The 20,715-nt window shown below is 42.5% G+C and overlaps 1 protein-coding gene across 1 annotated transcript; it reads left to right on the forward strand.

The window, feature by feature from the left end:
• The first annotated feature begins 1,016 nt into the window (after positions 1-1,016).
• On the forward strand, positions 1,017-3,064 carry LOC127298981 (small ribosomal subunit protein uS7). The gene is made up of 4 exons (XM_051328849.2): positions 1,017-1,174; positions 1,263-1,534; positions 2,503-2,706; positions 2,811-3,064. Exons 1-4 carry the CDS (start codon positions 1,103-1,105, stop codon positions 2,863-2,865), a joined length of 603 nt encoding a protein of 200 aa, XP_051184809.1. The 5' UTR covers positions 1,017-1,102; the 3' UTR covers positions 2,866-3,064.
• Positions 3,065-20,715: the final 17,651 nt, after the last annotated feature.

Below are 20,715 nucleotides of genomic sequence, written 5' to 3' on the forward strand. Positions count from 1 at the left end.
GGGACGGATCCTTCAGATCCGAAGGATGCTCGAGCTTATTCGCGGAGAAATTAGCAGCATCAACATCCGCATATGGTAGCACACATGGGACCATGAGCAAGAAGATGAGCAACACCATGCCGCAGGAGCATTGCTCCGGGACATTCCCTATCGGCATAAAGTCAAACCAAAATGACAAACACAAAATTAGATCTACTATATCCTCCCGTGGCATCTCCTCGCCGGCCAGCTCTGCCACAAGGATAGAATGGAGCGAGTCGGGTCTCCCGATCGGACTCTCTCAGTAGAGTTGTGGAGGAGGGGTGATGGGGGGAGAGGAGAGAGTGATTTATGTTTAAATACTTCTCAAATTTTTATAGCTCTTAAACGGCAGCGACATTGAATGTTAAGAGTATTGTTTGCAATGATCCTAGTGATAAATAAGTTTAGAAATAGTATGGGTTATGCGCTCTTGAACCATATCATAGTGATATTTTATTAAGCTAGATATGTTCTTAAAAGTTAGTGAAAATACCGTTGTTGGAACTCCTACAGGAATGCAAGGGCATATAGTTACCAAATCCTAATTATGTAATTCTATATTTAAGCTATATTTCGTAATGTAAAGACTTGATCAATGTTTCGAACTATTTGTGTTGAAATCATGCGCATTTCAAACACGATTGACGATTTATATTGCTCCTTCCATGCCAAAATGTAAAGCATCTAGAGAGTCAAAAGTGAATGTTTTCTAAGTCTGGCCAAGTTTACACACAAAAACATGAATGACTACAATACCGAATCAATATCAATAGATTTACCGTAAAGTATGTTTTTTAGTGTGTCCATTTAATACCTTAGATGTTGATAGTTTTTCCTACTAGATAGTTAGTCAAGGTTAGTAAGATTTAACTTTTACCTAATTCTTGGGCGAGTTACATCTTGGGCAAATATTTATCGACACCGTCCGTCCGGTGTCTGAGTGACGCATCTCCACCGTCCGATCAGAAATCCTATTATAAAAGGGACCTCCTCACCCAGCCCGGCGGCCGAGTTGACTAGGGTTTGCCACTCTCTCCTTCGCCCGCCGCCGCAGCCTCGCATCCGCAACACGCCGGCGACGATGGCTGCCGTGGAGCCCGCCCCCGGGGGCGACGTGAAGCTCTTCAACCGCTGGACCTTCGAGGATGTACAGGTGAGCCTTCTCCTCCTCCCACTCCACCGCCCACCGCAGCGGATCTTGCCGGCGGCGGACTAACTGACCATGGCCGTCCCTCCCTCAGGTGTCGGACATCTCGCTCAACGACTACCTGGCGGTGACGGCGACCAAGCACTACACTTTCCTGCCGCACTCGGCGGGGCGCTACTCGGCCAAGCGCTTCCGCAAGGCGCAGTGCCCCATCATCGAGCGCCTCACCAACTCGCTCATGATGCACGGACGCAACAACGGCAAGAAGATCATGGCCGTGCGCATCGTCAAGCACACCATGGAGATCATCCACCTCCTCACCGACCTCAACCCCATCCAGGTCATCGTAGACGCCATCATCAACAGGTATACCCCTTTCTTCCCTCCGCAGTGCATCCGGCCTGGTGATCTTTGTTTGCGCGCGCTCGGCGGTGGCTAGTGCTAGATGGATCCCGTCAAGTTGAATGGATAATGGTGGTAGTGGGTTAGTGTTATCTTTAGGTTTATTTGTTGCACTGAAGTCCATTGCACTATTTCCTGCTATGCCATGCTACATATATGATAGTACCGTTGATCCCTGCCATCAGATTGAATGGCGTAGGAAGTAGAACTGCATCAGGTTAATCTGTGGCAGTGAAGTTATTGGAACTTTTGCTATGCCACCGAAGGAATATGTGTGGAATGTACCAAATATTCTGCCTAATTCTAATCTGTATTAGCGCTTACAGGTTAACTACTTACTGTCTAGTTGTGATATGATAACAATCGTGTTCTATATCAGGTGTCAGTAATCTTATTGCTTTCTTTCTAGGTCAGTGTGCAATGGATTTACATTGCTGTTGTTGGCTAGAATCACATACATGAGATTAGCTTTGGGCAATTGGAATGTGTCTGATGAGAAATCAGTTGTTGATTTCTTAGTTTGCTAAGTCCCCTGATTGGTGAATTTGGGCAATTGGAATGTGTCTGATGAGAAATCAGTTGTTGATTTCTTAGTTTGCTAAGTCCCCTGATTGGTGAATTTGGGCAATTGGAATGCGTCTGATGAGAAATCAGTTGTTGATTTCTTAGTTTGCAAAGTGACTGATTGGTCAGTTAGATGAAATAATTAGATTGGCAGTATTTTCGTCAACTGCTTTTCATTCTCGCTGCATACATACCTGTCTTTATTTTGAAGCTGTGAGTTAACTGTGCTGGTTTTGCTGAATGTGGTGTTAGTGTCTGATTTTGTACGCACTGCTGTCTGGGTACTGCTTCTTGGCAATATTTAGCCTTGCCATGTTTTTGTCCAGTGTGAACTCTGAATGGTATGCTGTTTATTATCCTGCTTGCAGTGGGCCACGTGAGGATGCCACACGTATTGGTTCTGCTGGTGTTGTGAGAAGGCAAGCTGTGGATATCTCCCCCCTGAGGAGGGTGAACCAGGCCATCTACCTGCTGACCACTGGTGCCAGGGAAAGCGCCTTCAGGAACATCAAGACCATTGCTGAGTGCCTCGCCGATGAGTTGATCAATGCCGCGAAGGGCTCATCCAACAGGTACACCATAAGCTCTACCTTGGCTTGTCAGCTCTACCTTGGCTTGTTTGTCATGAATGAAAATGAGTACTGATCCATTTATGGTAATAACTTAATTGTTGTAGCTACGCCATCAAGAAGAAGGATGAGATTGAGCGTGTTGCCAAGGCGAACCGTTAAGATGGATGTGCATCTGAGGGTCTCGTGACATTGGCCGGAGAGATTTTGAAATCGTGTTCTTTTATTTACCTCTGATATCTAGACTCTTTGTTGTTAGCCGTGGGTTTCACATGAACATTTGGAACTAGTGGACTGTAAGATGGCAGATTTGCCTGTCTCTATGAGACCTGTTCCTACATGATTAAGCTTACTTGCTGAATGTTGATGTTGTGTCATCTGATATTTAACTGTTTCTTATTGATCCTTTAGATAGGGCCACATTAAACTATCAAAACACCGCTTGGTGCTCTCTCAAATGAAGACCAACTATGTGATGCCTAAAATTATTTGGACGATGTAACAGCAATAACTAGTCTATGGGTACTTATTTAACATTCCAAATTTGGAATAATTTGGACAATTTTCCAGCAATGGCTGGAATTTTGCAGCTCTAGTGATCTAGTTGATGGTTGGCTAGAAAATTCAATGGAGCCGGTAACAGAGAAAGTGATTTCTGTCATTGATTTGGAGAAAGAAAGCTAAAAAAGAGAAGAAATTGTCAATGTGAAAAGAGCTTTAATGTGGAGCATGCATGTGCTGTTATGCATGGTCCAAATGAAAAGCACTAGTATTTTGTTGCCCCTTTGGGCACCTCCTCGCCCTAAGGTGGCTGTCCAACTATATCTCAATACGAGTCCTATTTCATTTTGTGAGTTCATCCTAACAGCAGTCCTTTTCATTTTGTGTGTTCGTTTGTTTTTTTGCCACTCGTTTGACTGTTTAACTGCTGCCCAATTGCCTCTTCAATAGAAGATAACTACTCCACATGAGTGGTTTAACTACAAAATGACTGCTATTAGGATGATGAACTCACAAAATGAAATAGGACTCGTATTGAGTACATGTAACTGTTATGACTTATGACCATGACCTGAAGGTTTAATCTTCACATGAGTGGTTGTCTAATTGTCAATGGTCACTTCTTCTAAGTAATGGCGAAGAGGATCGAAACTTGTCACTGAAAGACTCTACTAAGACAGAAAGATGGGTTGTAAAAAAGGTGGAGGAGGTAGGATAGGCAGTTGGTCATCGTACATGGATGATAGTTGGAGTCAACGGCTCTTCTAGGCTTCTCTCTGTTAGAATTAGACATCTTCTGTCCAAACGCCGTACGGACGCATGTGTCCGTACGGTCGCAACCCTTCGCCCGTATGGACGTCTGTATCCGTATAGGCGCCTCTTCCCCATGTCGGTGCCATCTTGAGGCGCCTCTTCCACTTGTATATATACCCTGTTGATCAATGGAAAGCGACACTTCATTCATTCAATCGATTCCTTTCTCGTTTTACTTTAACACGTTATCAGCACGCTCTTCATCCTGAGCAATTTAGAGATCAAGAAGAACAGAAAGGGAAAGATCAAAAGAACAGGAAAACTGTAAGAAAAAATAGCCTGAGAGATCCCATCGCTGTTTTCTTTGCCTCCTTTATGAGGACATAAAGAACAGAAAATTCTGGAGATACATCTATTACTAATTGGTAAGATCGACTGAGAATCCAAGACATCAGCCAACAAAGGTAATCACTTCTTTGATGTGAGATGTTCTTACCAACTTGAAGACACCGGACGACGGACTAGCTCATCGCCCTCCACGCGTGTCCCTCCGACTTTGCAAATCGCACATGGTGGAAGTGGTGCGCTCGGTCTTCACGACCGGGCCTCTCGACACCGCGCCCGCGCGGAGCATCTGATGTGACGGCGAACGCGGCGGAACTGCCCACCAGAGCCGCTGCTCGTGCCAAGCGCGCGGCCCCCGTCCTCGATGCCTCTGCCCCCGGTGGCGTCATCTTCCCGTGGTGGCGCCCGCTGGCGCGCGCAACCACGGCCTGCACGCCTGCAACAAAGATCCCAGCGGGGCGTGACCATGATGGCCGACTCCATCGCGCCCCTGCGACTTTTGTCGCCGACGCCAACCGTCGACGGCGACGACGCGCCGGGAGCCAGCGTCGCGGTCGTTGATGTCGAAGCCGTCGCGCCGCGCCTTCCATCCCCAACAGCGGCCACCCCGCCTACTTCACCGCGCACACGCGCCCGCCACCGCCATACGGCCCTTGGCTACACGCTGAGCCCGCCGTCCGGTGGCCATCAGGAGCCCGGCCACGCTTGGGTTCGCGAATGGCGTCGCCCGGGGACCCAGCTCCCTGGCGGATCCTCCGACGAGGATGAGCGGGGCTGGAGCACCAATCGCCGCCGGTGAGCGGTGCCGCGCCGGCACAGGAGAGGCCGCGTCGTGGTCGCCGCTGTATTGATCTTGGTCTAGTACGGTGGATTGGGGAATCGACAGCCCTACCTTATCCTATCGTATATGACCAGACCGGCCGGGTCTAGGCTGCCTGCTGTTGAGCCACTCGTGCCTGCTGTTTCCACATGAATAGTGCACCTTTTCAGATTTCTGTTACTAAATCAATTTACTAATAGTAGTTCTAACAGTGATTTAATTCATGTTTTAGACCCTGTTAATATCAGTACATGTTTATTGTATTGTGAACCTGTTGAGTACCATGTATTCCAGGGCAATGTGATGTGATATATATTTTCATGTTCCCTACATGTTATGATTATCACATCCATTAATTTGCAATCGAGATTTTTAATTTCTTGCAAATGAGAAACAATTCATCGTCTTAATTGAGCCTTCGGCATAATACGAGCACGAATTGATAAATGCAAAATTCTAAGTGACTTCTTCGAATTGATGTTTTGGGATTATAGGTAGTGTGCGGATCTACTGCATTGCAGATTATCTTCACTACCACGATTGCTTTATCAAGTAATCTCCCATACATTTTTATTAAGTCATGACATAAGGCAATAGATCGGGAGTATCTACTGATTTTATCAGATTATACTCTCTAATGCTGCGAGACGGACTCTAAAATTTCTTTTGGAGATTATCTACAAAGTGTCAAACTTAACAATTTGAGGTTCACACTAATGATTTCAAGCCAATGCCTTGAAATCTTTATTAATTTTGCAAAGTTCATTACAACATAACCATGATGGTTTTTGATTTACCAATTGTAAATTAATAATCTCTGGTTTACCCATGTAAGTAAATGATGGCTGGAAAAGAATTTGAGGCATTCGCCCTCGATGGCCACTACTACCATACATGGGACATGGACATAAAGATCAATCTTGCGTCCCATGGATTAGTGCGTGAAATTCAGGCCCCAGAGGATCCACCTCCGGCCGGAGTCACGCCGCTAATATAAGAGAAAAGGTATGTTGTCTTGCACATCATAAGACATCATACATCCAGATCATAAGGGTCGTGAAACACATGGCAGGGCACAAGTTTGACAAAACTAAGCTTTGCGACGAGTGTGGATGCTATACGCATACCACGTAGGAGTGTCACACCCCACATCATCTGGTTTTTCTGTATCAGAAATCGCTGACATGCAAATGACCTTAAGGGAAAAGGTTTAAAGCTTATTTCAACCTTCATCTAGACCGCAACAATGGAGCTAGTTGTTCGCAAGACGTTCCTCCGGGACGTTGCAACACCATGCCTCTCTAGCGGTCACAAGACCCTATGGATACGGAGAACATGATGATTGATTATGCCTCAACCGATATGTTTGGAGACTTTAACTAGTCCCATTATCTCCTTAGTGGTCGATTTATTCATGTCCATTTTTGTTGTTGTAATAGAACATATATATTGTATTTCACAATATATTGTATCAGCACTGGTATGAATAAGATTGAATGTCTTCTATATATTTGATAAAGATTTCCACAATGGAAACTCTCCAATTCAATATATAGATTTCTACGGGATTCAATCCGATGGATGAGGAACAAGTATTTGAAAAGGTACCCTCTCTGTTGTTTGGATTGTACTACACGTACAACCAACCCGTAGCACATGTTGCCTAGAAATCAATTCCATTGATAATGATTTGCATGAAGCTAAGTTTTCTCAATCATCGAATATGTAGCCCATTTTGAGGTTCTCATATACCTCAAGATCAAAGCTAGATCACTTAAGTCCCTCGATCGAATGCATAGTGTGGCCTCTTCCAACCATACTGTGGACTGAAAACGAATTATAATCAATTCGAATGGACAATGATGCAAAATTCTCTTCATGTGCCTCCAATAATTATTGACTGGCTTTCGAAGATTGGAGTTCAGCACTTTGTCACATATGTCCATACACAAAAGGTTTGGTTGAATATCTGAGCAAGAGGATCGGGCTCGTTGCACGACCTTTGTTAATGAGTTGAAATTTTACCAACTTCACGTTGGAGTCATGCGGCTTTACACACCCTTGACTAACTAACTGCATATCGCAGAATTTCCCCCCTGCAATTGATACGTGGAAATCCTCCGAGCATTTCCCATCTGCGTAAGTTCGGAATCGCTTCACGCGTACCGATCTCACCACCGCAACGTACATCATAGGCCCACAAATTAGGGATCTATGTGGGGTACAGATCTCCGTCGATCACTAAGTACCTTGAACTCCTCATAAGGGATCCGTTCATAGCCTCGTACGCTGATTGCAAATATTGAAGGATGGATATTTCCAGGCATTAGGGGGAGATTTCAAATACCAAATAGAATGCCAGGAAATCATTTGGAACTCCACGTTCCTCCTCATGTCCACGCACTCAAGAATATAGACTATACGTCTAGGATTCACAAATTTGCAACAGTTCGCAAATAACCTGCCATATTCATTTACTGATCTCAAAGGTGTTATATAATCCTTTAATCCGGCTAGAAATGCGCCCGAAAGAGTGGAGGTACCAATAAAAACCACTCAACTCCCTATTTCTTAAAAGAGGGGGAGTAGTACGGCCTCTAACCAGGATCTAGCTTCCTGCAAGCAACAAGGAAAGACGAGGAGAAATCCTCTGAATCGGTAAATGCATATCAACCTAGCGTTGATAAACACCTAATGGGTAGTATACACCCAGTGGACGGGAAAACTCCACAACCTAGCTCCAGTTTGCACACACTGGCTAGGACATCGGAACACCCGGACTCACTCGTATTGGGAAATCACGAAGAGTCATCATGGGTACTTAGATTTCCTCTAACTATATTGATTCTGGAGAATCATATGATTAAAGCCTACAAATGTCGACAATATTTCTCTTATATGATTGCAAACATCTTTCATAATGATTCAGATCCAAAGACCATGGCCATGGCAGAATGTAAACCACTTGCTTGGACTGAAACAATCGAAGGGTGCAATCCAAGCAGAATTAGCCTCGCTCCTCCAAATGAATTCCCTATGCGGTTCAATATGTTCTCTTTCAGAAATGGAATGAGATAACAAGGTGGTGAGAAAGCAAGGCTTGTAGCACAAGGTCGGATTTACGCAGAGATCCGAGACCTAATCTCCAGACGCGAGTGGAATCCTATTTCCGATACATTATATCATCGGCAAAACAAAATCATCTATCTATGCAGTTGATAGATGTAGTGACTACATATCGATGTGGATCACTAGATTTGGACATGGTATGGTTCCCGATGGAATCACAATCCGAATCGAAATGCAAATGCAACATTGATTGTGTAAAATTAATAAGTCACAACATGACTTATTGTTGTCGGTATATTTTGGTACAACCGATGTAGTGAGTTTCTTATACACAAGGATTACTCCTACAATGATGATTACCCATGTGTGTTTGTCATACACAAGGATCACTCTTGCAATGACGAAGCGCGTGATCATCTAAAAGACGGAACTTGAGATGAAGGATTTGGTGAAACCCAAATAGTGCTTTGATATTGCAAGTCGAGCTACTTCACTCAAGTATTATGGTACACCAAGTTGCCTACATTATAAATATTGGAGAAACTTAAAATGTACAAGTCATATTCATCTCCCATGCCGGTTGTTCGATCTCTAGACGTAGAGAAAGATTCACTCAAACCACGGGATGATGTAGAACGGATGTTGGGACTTGAAGTTCCATATCTCAGTGCCATTGGATCCACCAACACAATTGGTTGGGAATTAAGAATTTCTTTCGATATCTCCAAGGCACCACACATTACTTGACATATTCTTGTAATTTCAGAGAAATCTGAACTCCAATAGCATCAGGATACACTGATGTTGGCTACTTGAATGATCCCCACAATGTGTATCAACATGGTAGAACTGTCACTCCATTGATGTCTTCGAGACAGACTGTGGTGACTACACCTACCAATCATTCTAAAATACAAGGCATCATACACACGTGTAGCTTTATGGAATGATAAACCACATACATCAGTCATGTGGTATTGGTTCCCTTGAATCGTCAATCATTATCCACACAGATAATGTTGCTTGTGTTGCATGGATGCAAACATGATACATCAAGAGCAATATCACTAAGCATATTACCTCTAGATTGTTTATCTCCATGAACTTCAGAAGAGTTGGGAATAAACATTTTGCAAGTCAAATCACACAATAATGTTGTTGGTTTGTTCACGAAGTCTCTACCAACTTCAACATTCCATAAGTATTTTGTGGAATTGGTATGTGACGGCTTCCAAATTTGCAAGAATCAGGGGGAGTATCTTCCTGAATCAATCATGTTCAAAGCATCATATTACACTCTTTTTCCCTTTGTGAGTTTACTATACAGGTTCTCATCAAGGTTTTTAATGAGCTAATATCAACACAAGATGATATGTCTGTTTTCTCCATTGGGGTTTTTAGGAAAGTATACACATCATACATTGTTCTCTAAACTCTATGGGGTTTTCCCTTTTTACAAGGTTTTTCTCATATCGAGTTAACAAAGAGACGATACCAATTATATGTTGTATCATTTTCTCCTTATTTTTTCACTGGGTTTGAAGGAATTTTAACAACATATCCTACCATACTCCTCACATTTTTCCCACATGGTTTTTGGAGGAGACCTTATCAAGATCATGGACACTCCTCATATTTTTCCCATAGGGTTTTTGGGGGAGTCATTTAAGGTGATCAATTATAAACAACAAGCTTTTCGAAGATCGATGATTCCGATATACAAGACGGCGTTGTACAAGGGGGAGTGTTAGAATTAGACATCTTCTGTCCAAACGCCGTACGGACGCATGTGTCCGTACGGTCGCAACCCTTCGCCCGTATGGACGTCTGTATCCGTATAGGCGCCTCTTCCCCATGTCGGTGCCATCTTGAGGCGCCTCTTCCACTTGTATATATACCCTGTTGATCAATGGAAAGCGACACTTCATTCATTCAATCGATTCCTTTCTCGTTTTACTTTAACACTCTCATCTGGGATCATGGAGAAGAAGATCAAGTTAGCCCTTGCCAATAACTTGTATCCCAAAGGTTGCATATTTATTTCTCATCATAAAAGCAACATGCCTCTTGAGGTATTCATTCCACAATTTGATAGAACACTGTATTTATTTTATTTGAGTTAGCTATCCATCGTCAATCGCGCCAGGAAAAAAATCAAAAGTTACATGTTACATTCACAATCCATTATTTTTATGCTAGTGGTCATGTTACATCACATACATCCCTACATGGCTACCCACAACTTAGCTCGAGTATTTTTAATGGATATGGATTAACCTAAATCTGCTTGAAGCAGTGTCTGTTACCAGAAACCCGTCCTCCTTGCCGCAGAGTTGCAACCCAATCTCATCATCCAAATCACCGCCCAATTTGGTGAACTGCATGTTGCTTTTTTTTGCCATTTTGATTCGGTCGATTCTTATGAGAGTTTGTCATCGTTCTCATTGTTCATTCTTCTCCCGCTAGCATGCCCCAGTCCGGTCTTTGATGTAGAAGGTCTGGTCAGGCGTTTCATCAAGTCACGGGGTACTTGTCTTTGACCTTGGCATGCCAATCTGCATGTCCGTCTTTCCAGAAAACTCATCCCATCATCATCGATTAGTGTCATGATGGTCAATAGTGATGATGAGTATTTTTTGGATTTGTCGATGTTACATACGGTGTTGCATTTTGCTACAACCTCGTATGTTTTTTGGTTATGTACTAACGTGTAAAATGTTGCAATGTTAAACTAGGTGTATGCTACAAAGAGTTTTTCAAATGTTGTAAACGTGTTTCCATAATGTTGGGTGTCTTAGTCACATACGTTGGATATGATCATTTTTTTGTTATTAACTATGACACATATTTTTTTGTTGTAACCATGTGATTTGTTGCATAAACTGTTGATTTTTTCTACATTGGTGTGCTCAAAATATCCTATATAACTAAGAAGTTCATCCCCACTATCCTATTTATCTCAACATGCAGCTATGCCACATCATAGTGATGGGATTCGTAGCATAGAAAACAAAAAAATTCCTACCGCAAGAACGAAAACACAAGCCAAGATCTAATCTAGTAGACGGTAGCAACGAGGAGATGAAGAGACTAACCCTCGAAGATCGCAAAGCTTAACGAGATTAGATCTCGGGGTGAATGTAGTCGATCACTTGCCGCTTACAAAAGCGCGTAGAAGATCTTGACGGTGCCACAATCGGGCAGCACCTCCGTACTCGGTCACACGTACGGTGTTGATGAAGACGACGTCCTCCTCCCCATTTCAGCAGACAGCGGAAGTAGTAGATCCTCCTCGGAATCCCGGCAGCACGATGACATGGTGGCGGTGGTGATGGAGAACTCCGGCAGGGCTTCGCCTATGCGATGCGGGAGTTGTATGTGGAGGAGGAGGTGGCTAGGGTTTGGGGAGAGGGGGCTTTGGGCGCCGGCCTCAAGGGGGGTTATGGTGGTGCGGCCAAGGTGTGGCCGGCCCCTCCCCTATGCCCCTCATTATATAGGTGGAAGCCCCAAGAGTTGTAGTCCAAGTCTTCGAATAAGACCCCAACACCAAAACCTACCTTTGTCTCCCATAAGCGCTTTTCTTTAACGCCTTTCAGCTAGGCGCAGAAAGTGTGAATCAAGTATTATCAAGAGATGAAGCATCAACATCATAATTTGTTCTAATAATAGAATCATAAGGTAACTTCATTCTCTTTCTAGGGAAGTGTTCCATACGTTTCTTGAGAGGAAATTGATACTTAATATTACCTTCCTTCATATCAATAGTAGCACCAACGATTCGAAGAAAAGGTCTTCCCAATATAATGGGACAAGATGCATTGCATTCAATATCCAAGACAACAAAATCAACAGAGACAAGGTTATTGTTAACCATAATGCGAACATTATCAATCCTCCCCAAAGGTTTCTTTATAGCATTATCAGCAAGATTAACATCCAAATAATAATTTTTCAATGGTGGCAAGTCAAGCATATCATAGATTTTCTTAGGCATAACAGAAATACTTGCACCAAGATCACATAAAGCATTACAATCAAAATCATTGACCCTCATTTTAATGAAGGTCTCCCAACCATCTTCTAACTTCCTAGGAATAGAAGTTTCAAGTTTTAGTTTATCTTCTCTATCTTTTATGAGAGCATTTGTAATATGTTTTGTAAAGGCCAAATTTATAGCACTAGCATTAGGACTTCTAGCAAGTTTTTGTAAGAACTTTATAACTTCAGAGATATGAAAATCATCAAAATCTAAACCATTATGATCTACATCAATGGGATCATTGTCCCCAATATTTTGAAAAATTTCAGCAGTTTAATCACAAACAGTTTCAGCAGTTTTAGCAGTTTCAGGCAGTTTTGCACGCTTTGCACTAGGAGTAGAAACATTGCCAACACCAATTATTTTACCATTGATAGTAGGAGGTGTAGAAACATGTGAAGCATCAACATTACTAGTGGTGGTAATAGTCCAAACTTTAGCTACATTACTCTCTTTAGCAACTTTTTCGTTTTCTTCTCTTTCCCACCTAGCATGCAATTCCGCCATCAATCTAATATTTTCATTAATTCGAACTTGGATGGCGTTTGCTGTAGCAAATGACTTAATATCTTTATCTTCATTAGGCATAACTTTCAATTTTAAAAGATCAACATCAGCAACAAGACTATCAACCTTAGAAGCAAGAATATCAATTTTACCAAGCTTTTCCTCAACAAATTTGTTAAAAGCAGTTTGTGTACTAATAAATTCTTTAAGCATGGCTTCAAGACCAGAGGGTACATTCCTATTATTGTTGTAAGAATTACCATAACCATTACCATTATTAGAAGGATATGGCCTATAGTTGTTACCAGAACTATTCCTATAAGCATTGTTGTTGAAATTATTACTTTTAATGAAGTTCACATCAACATTCTCTTCTTGAGCAACCAATGAAGCTAAAGGAACATTATTTGGATCAACATTAGATCTACCATTCATAAGCATAGACATAATAGCATCAATCTTATCACTCAAGGAGGAGGTTTCTTCAACAGAATTTACCTTCTTACCTTGTGGAGCCCTTTCAGTGTGCCATTCAGAGTAATTTATCATCATATCTTCAAGAAGCTTTGTCGCCGCCCCCAAAGTAATGGACATAAAGGTACCTCCAGCAGCTGAATCCAATAGGTTCCACGAAGAAAAATTTAATCCTGCATAGAAGGTTTGGATGATCATCCACGTAGTTAGTCCATGGGTTGGGCAATTCTTTACCAAAGATTTCATTCTTTCCCATGCTTGAGCAACATGTTCATTATCCAATTTCTTTAAATTCATTATGCCACTTCTCAAAGATATAATTTTAGCAGGAGGATAATATCTACCAATGAAAGCATCTTTACATTTAGTCCATGAATCAATACTATTCTTAGGCAAAGATAGCAACCAATCTTTAGCTCTTCCTCTTAAGGAGAAAGGAAACAATTTCAATTTTATAATATCACCATCTACATCCTTATACTTTTGCATTTCACAAAGTTCAACAAAATTATTAAGATGGGCAAGATCATTTAACTAACACCAGAAAATTGCTCTCTCATAACAAGATTTAGTAAGGCAGGTTTAATTTCAAAAAATTCTGCTGTAGTAGCAGGTGGAGCAATAGGTGTGCATAGGAAATCAATATTATTTGTGCTAGTGAAGTCACACAACTTAGTATTCTCAGGAGTATTCATTTCAGCAGTAGTAAATAAAGCAAACTAAATAAAGTAAATGCAGGTAACTAATTTTTTTGTGTTTTTAATATAGAGAACGCAAACAAGACAGTAAATAAAGTAAAACTAGCAACTAATTTTTTTGTATTTTTTATATAGAGAACAAACAAAGCAGTAAATAAAATAAAGTAAAGCAAGACAAAAACAAAGTAAAGAGATTGGATGTGGGAGACTCCCCTTGCAGCGTGTCTTGATCTCCCCGGCAACGGTGCCAGAAAAAGAGCTTGATGCGTGCAGTTAACACACGTCCGTTGGGAACCCCAAGAGGAAGGTGTGATGCGTACAGTAGCAAGTTTTCCCTCAGTAAGAAACCAAGGTTATCGAACCAGTAGGAGTGAAGGAACACGTGAAGGTTGTTGGTGACGGAGTGTAGTGCAGCGCAACACCAGGGATTCCGGTGCCAATGTGGAACCTGCACAACACAAGCAAAGTACTTTGCCCCAACGTAACAGTGAGGTTGTCAATCTCACCGGCTTGCTGTAAACAAAGGATTAACCGTATAGTGTGGAAGATGATGTTTGTTTGCGAAGAACAGTAAAGAACAAGTATTGCAGTAGATTGTATTTCAGATGTAAAGAATGGACTGGGGTCCACAGTTCACTAGTGGTGTCTCTCCCATAAGATAAATAGCATGTTGGGTGAACAAATTACAGTTGGGCAACTGACAAATAGAGAGGGCATAACAATGCACATACATATCACGATGACTACTATGAGATTTAATCAGGGCATTACGACAAACTACATAGACCGCTATCCAGTATGCATCTATGCCTAAAAAGTCACTTTCAGGTTATCATCCGAACCCCTTCCAGTATTAAGTTGCAAACAACAGACAATTGCATTAAGTATGGTGCGTAATGTAATCAACACAAATATCCTTAGACAAAGCATCGATGTTTTATCCCTAGTGGCAACAGCACATCCACAACCTTAGAACTTTCTCACATCGTCCTGCATTCAATGGAGGCATGAACCCACTATCGAGCATAAATACTCCCTCTTGGAGTTACAAGTATCAACTTGGCCAGAGCCTCTACTAGCAACGGAGAGCATGCAAGAACATAAACAACACATATGATAGATTGATAATCAACTTGACATAGTATTCCATATTCATCGGATCCCAACAAACACAACATGTAGCATTACAAATAGATGATCTTGATCATGATAGGCAGCTCACAAGATCTAACATGATAGCATAATGAGGAGAAGACAACCATCTAGCTACTGCTATGGACCCATAGTCCAGGGGTGAACTACTCACACATCAATCCGGAGACGGTCATGGCGATGAAGAGCCCTCTGGGAGATGATTCCCCTCTCCGGCAGGGTGCCGGAGGCGATCTCCCGAATCCCCCGAGATGGGATTGGCGGCGGTTGCGTCTCTGGAAGGTTTTCCGTATCGTGGCTCTCGGTACAGGGGGTTTCGCGACGAAGACTTTAAGTAGGCGGAAGGGTAGGGTTGGAGGCGGCGCGAGGGACCCACACCATAGGGCGGCGCGGGCCCCTCCCTGGCCGCGCCGGCCTATGGTTATGGGCCCTCATGGCCCCACTTCGTATCCCCTTCGGTCTTCTGGAAGCTTCGTGGAAATATAAGACCCTGGGCGTTGATTTCGTCCAATTCCGAGAATATTTCCTTTGTAGGATTTCTGAAACCAAAAACAGAAAACAAAGAATCGGCTCTTCGGCATCTCGTCAATAGGTTAGTGCCGGAAAATGCATAATAATGACATAAAGTATGTATAAAACATGTGAGTATCATCTTAAAAGTAGCATGGAACATAAGAAATTATAGATACGTTTGGGACGTATCAGTGTCACCCTACGGTTCGCGAACTATGCAGACATGGTTGAGACTTCTCTTCGACCAATAACCAATAGCGCGATCTGGAGATCCATAATGACTCCCACATATTCAACGATGACTTAGTGATCGAATGAACTATTTACATACGATACCGATTCCCTTTGTCACGCGATATTTTACTTGTCCAAGGTTTGATAATCGGTATCTCTATACCTCGTTCAACCTCGTCTCCTGACAAGTACTCTTTACTCGTATCGTGGTATGTAGTCTCTTATGAACCATTCATATGTTTGCAACTAATTAGATGACATTCCACCGAGAGGGCCCAGAGTATATCTATCTGTCATCGGGATGGACAAATCCCACTGTTGACCCATATGCCTCAACTCATACTTTCTGGATACCTAATCCCACCTTTATAACCACCCATTTACGCAGTGGCCCTTTGATGTAATCAAAGTACCCTTCCGGCATAAGTGATTTACATGATCTCATGGTCGAAAGGACTAGGTAACTATGTATCAAAAGCTTATAGCAAATGAACTTAATGAAGTGATCTTATGCTACGCTTATTTGGGTGTGTCCATTACATCATTCACATAATGACATAACCTTGTTATTAATAACATCCAATGTTCATGATCACGAAACTATGATCATCTATTAATCAACAAGCTAGTTATACAAGAGGCTTACTAGGGACTCCTTGTTGTTTACATAACACACATGTATCAATGTTTCGGTTAATACAATTATAGCATGGTATATAAACATTTATCATAAACACAAAGATATATAATAAACAATTTATTATTGCGACTTGGGCATATCTCCAACAGTCTCCCACTTGCACTAGAGTTAATAATCTAGATTACATTGTAAGGTACCTAACACCCATGGCATTCTGGTGTTGGTCATGGTTTGCCCTAGGGAGATGATGACCCACAAGTATAGGGGGTGTATGATACGTCTCAAACGTTTCTATAATTTATTATGTTCCATGCTACTTTTATGATGATACTCACATGTTTTATACACACTTTATGTCATTATTATGCATTTTCCGGCACTAACCTATTGACGAGATGCCGAAGAGCCGATTCTTTGTTTCTGTCATTGTTTCTGCTGTTTTTGGTTTCAGAAATCCTACAAAAGAAATATTCTCGGAATTGGACGAAATCAACGCCCAGGGTCTTATTTTTCCACGAAGCTTCCAGAAGACCGGAGGGAATACGAAGTGGGGCCACGAGGTGGCCAGACCATAGGGCGGTGCGGCCTGGGAGGGGCCCGCGCCGGCCTATGGTGTGGGGCCCCCGCGCCGCCTCCAACCGTACCCTTCCGCCTACTTATAGCCTTCGTCGCGAAAACCCCTGTACCGAGAGCCACGATACGGAAATACTTCCAGAGACGCCGCCGCCGCCAATCCCATCTCGGGGGATTCAGGAGATCGCCTCCGGCACCCTGCCGGAGAGGGGAATCATCTCCCGGAGGACTCTTCATCACCATGATCGCCTCCAGATTGATGCGTGAGTAGTTCACCCCTAGACTATGGGTCCATAGCAGTAGCTAGATGGTTGTCTTCTCCTCATTGTGCTATCATGTTAGATCTTGTGAGCTGCCTATCATGATCAAGATCATCTATTTGTAATGCTACATGTTGTGTTTGTTGGGATCCGATGAATATGGAATACTATGTCAAGTTGATTATCAATCTATCATATATGTTGTTTATGTTCTTGCATGCTCTCCGTTGCTAGTAGAGGCTCTGGCCAAGTTGATACTTGTAACTCCAAGAGGGAGTATTTATGCTCGATAGTGGGTTCATGCCTCCATTGAATCTCGGGGACGCGATGAAAGTTCTAAGGTTGTGGATGTGCTGTTGCCAGTAGGGATAAAACATCAATGCTTTGTCTAAGGATATTTGTGTTGATTACATTACGCACCATACTTAATGCAATTGTCTGTTGTTTGCAACATAATACTGGAAGGGGTGCGGATGCTAACCCGAAAGTGGACTTTTTAGGCATAGATGCATGCTGGATAGCGGTCTATGTACTTTGTCGCAATGCCCTGATTAAATCTCATAGTAGTCATCGTGATATGTATGTGCATTGTTATGCCCTCTCTATTTGTCAATTGCCCAACTGTAATTTGTTCACCCAACATGCTATTTATCTTATGGGAGAGACACCACTAGTGAACTGTGGACCCCGGTCCATTCTTTTACATCTGAAATACAATCTACTGCAAACTCTGTTCTTTACTGTTCTTCGCAAACAAACATCATTTTCTGCACCATACGTTTAATCCTTTGTTTACAGCAAGCCGGTGAGATTGATAACCTCACTGTTATGTTGGGGCAAAGTACTTTGATTGTGTTGTGCAGGTTCCACGTTGGCGCCGGAATCCCTGGTGTTGCGCCGCACTACACTCCGTCACCAACAACCTTCACGTGTTCCTTGACTCCTACTGGTTCGATAACCTTGGTTTCATACTGAGGGAAAACTCGCTGCTGTACGCATCACACCTTCCTTTTGGGGTTCCCAACGGACGTGTGTCAACTGCACGTGAGCAGTATATCGTAGTACTTTCGATAAATAATAGTGTCGAACCCAACGAGGAGCAGAAGGTGTTGACAAGCAGTTTCGATGAAGGATTCACTGTAAATGCTCACAAACAAGTATTCAGGGGGTTTTAATATAGCAGATGAACAAAGTACAAGTAATTAAAATGCGAGAGTAATAGTTGCAGCGAGTGGCCCAATCCTTTTTAGCACAAAGGACAAGCCGGTTTGTTTACTTATAATGACCAAACGTTCTTGAGGACACACGGGAATTTAGTCTAGTGCTTTCGCTTCATATAGCTGATTAGTCTTCATTGTTTTGATAAGTGTTGTGTGGGTGAACCTATGCTAATGCACCGCCCTTCCTAGGACTAATACATACTTGTGATTATACCCCTTGCAAGCATCCGCAAATACAAGAAAGTAATTAAGATAAATCTAACCACAGCCTTAAACTCTGAGATCCTACTATCCCTCCTGCATCGATATACCAACGGGGGTTCAGGTTGCTGTCACTCCGGCAACCCCACAATTAGCAAACGAATACAAGATGTATTCCCCTAGGCCCATAAAGGTGAAGTATCATGTAGTCGACGTTCACATGACACCACTAGAAGAATAACACCACAACTTAAATATCAAACCATTGAATATTAATCAACATAGTTCACTACTAACATTTAGACTTCACCCATGTCCTCAAGAACTAAACGAACTACTCACGAGACATCATATGGAACATGATCAGAGGTGATATGATGATGAATAACAATCTGAACATAAACCTTGGTTCAATGGTTTCACTCAATAGCATCAATAACAAGGAGTAATCAATACCGGGAGAGTTTCCCCTATCAAACAATCAAGATTCAACCCTAGATGTTACAGCGGTGACGAGGTGCAGCGGTGGAGATGGCGGTGTCGATGGTGGAGATGATGGTGATGATGATCCCAATGAAGTCCAGCTCGATGACGATGACGATGGCGTCGATTTCCCCCTCCGGAAGGGAATTTCCCCGGTGGATTTCTGCCCGCCGGAGAGCTCTTTTCTCTCTGGTGTTTTCCGCCCCGCAGAGGCGGCTGTGTCTCTTCGCGATTATCCTCTGGAGCTTAGGTTTTCGGGGAGAAGAAGTACGCGAAAGAGAGGCGGCCGAAGGGGGCTGTGGGCCCCCTCCCCACAAGGCGGCGCGGCCAGGGCAGGGCCCGCGCCAGCCTATGGGGGGGCCATGGCGGCCCTCCTCGGCTCCTCCTTTTGGCTGGCTCATTCTTCTGGAAAAATAAGATCTTCGGTGTAATTTCCGTCAATTGTTGATCTCCAGAAATATTGCATTCTGACGGTGCTTTTTCCAGCAGAATCCTGACTCCGGTGAATGATCCTCCAATAATCATGAAACATGCAAAATAGATGAAATAACATAAGTATCATCTCTAAATATGAAATATATCAATGAATAACATTAAATTATGATATAAAATAGTGATGCAAAATGGACGTATCAACTCCCCCCAAGCTTAGACTTCGCTTGTCCCCAAGCGAAACTGAACTCAGTAAACAAGACCACATGTTTATGGAGTGAAGATTCGATAAATAAAATACGGACAAGAAGCATCATATTAATTCACACAAGACATTCTAGTGAACAACTTCCCAATATGATTCAACTTGAAACAAGTAAAAGGAAATCACAAATAAAGGTGCATAGAAAATCATAATTGGTGATGGCAAACTTCGTTCTTGGTCAAAGAACAGTTAACAGATTGTACTTATTTATCGAGCAACGCTCTTATATTAAATCTTATAGCAAAACTTGCATATTCAATCATAATAATCTCCTCATAATCATTGATAACCTTCAAAGCTATATTCATTCAGATAAAACTTGTACTGAACAATGAAGAATAAAAGGCATGATTAAATAAATCACAAATAGATGGTTGGATCACAACAACTCAATTGCTTGCTTAAGATGGAGGGAAATAGGTTTACTGACTCAACATGAAAATAAAAGATAGGCCCTTCGCAGAGGGAAGCATGGATTAAATCATGTGCTAGAGCTTTTCAAGTTTTGAAATCATATAGAGAGCATAAAAGTAAAGTTTTGAGAGGTGTTTGTTGTTGTCAACGAATGGTAGTGGGCACTCTAACCCCCTTGCCAAACAGACTTTCAAAGAGCGGCTCCCATGAAGGACGTTATTGTTATCACCAGATTTTGGTCAAATCAGGAGGTAGGCCGTTAGAGAGATGGGCTTGGAAGATTACACGTGGAAGATCTCTGAAGCGGCCTTGCACGGAGAATTTGGGCTAGTTTGCCCGTGTATCTTTAATTATAGTAGATTGTATCGTAGATTAAAAGTTAGAGTTTGTCTCGTACACGGTGGGGATATTCCCACGTT

The sequence above is a fragment of the Lolium perenne genome, chromosome 5 (assembly GCF_019359855.2).
Source record: "Lolium perenne isolate Kyuss_39 chromosome 5, Kyuss_2.0, whole genome shotgun sequence".
In the NCBI taxonomy this organism is placed as follows: domain Eukaryota; kingdom Viridiplantae; phylum Streptophyta; class Magnoliopsida; order Poales; family Poaceae; genus Lolium; species Lolium perenne.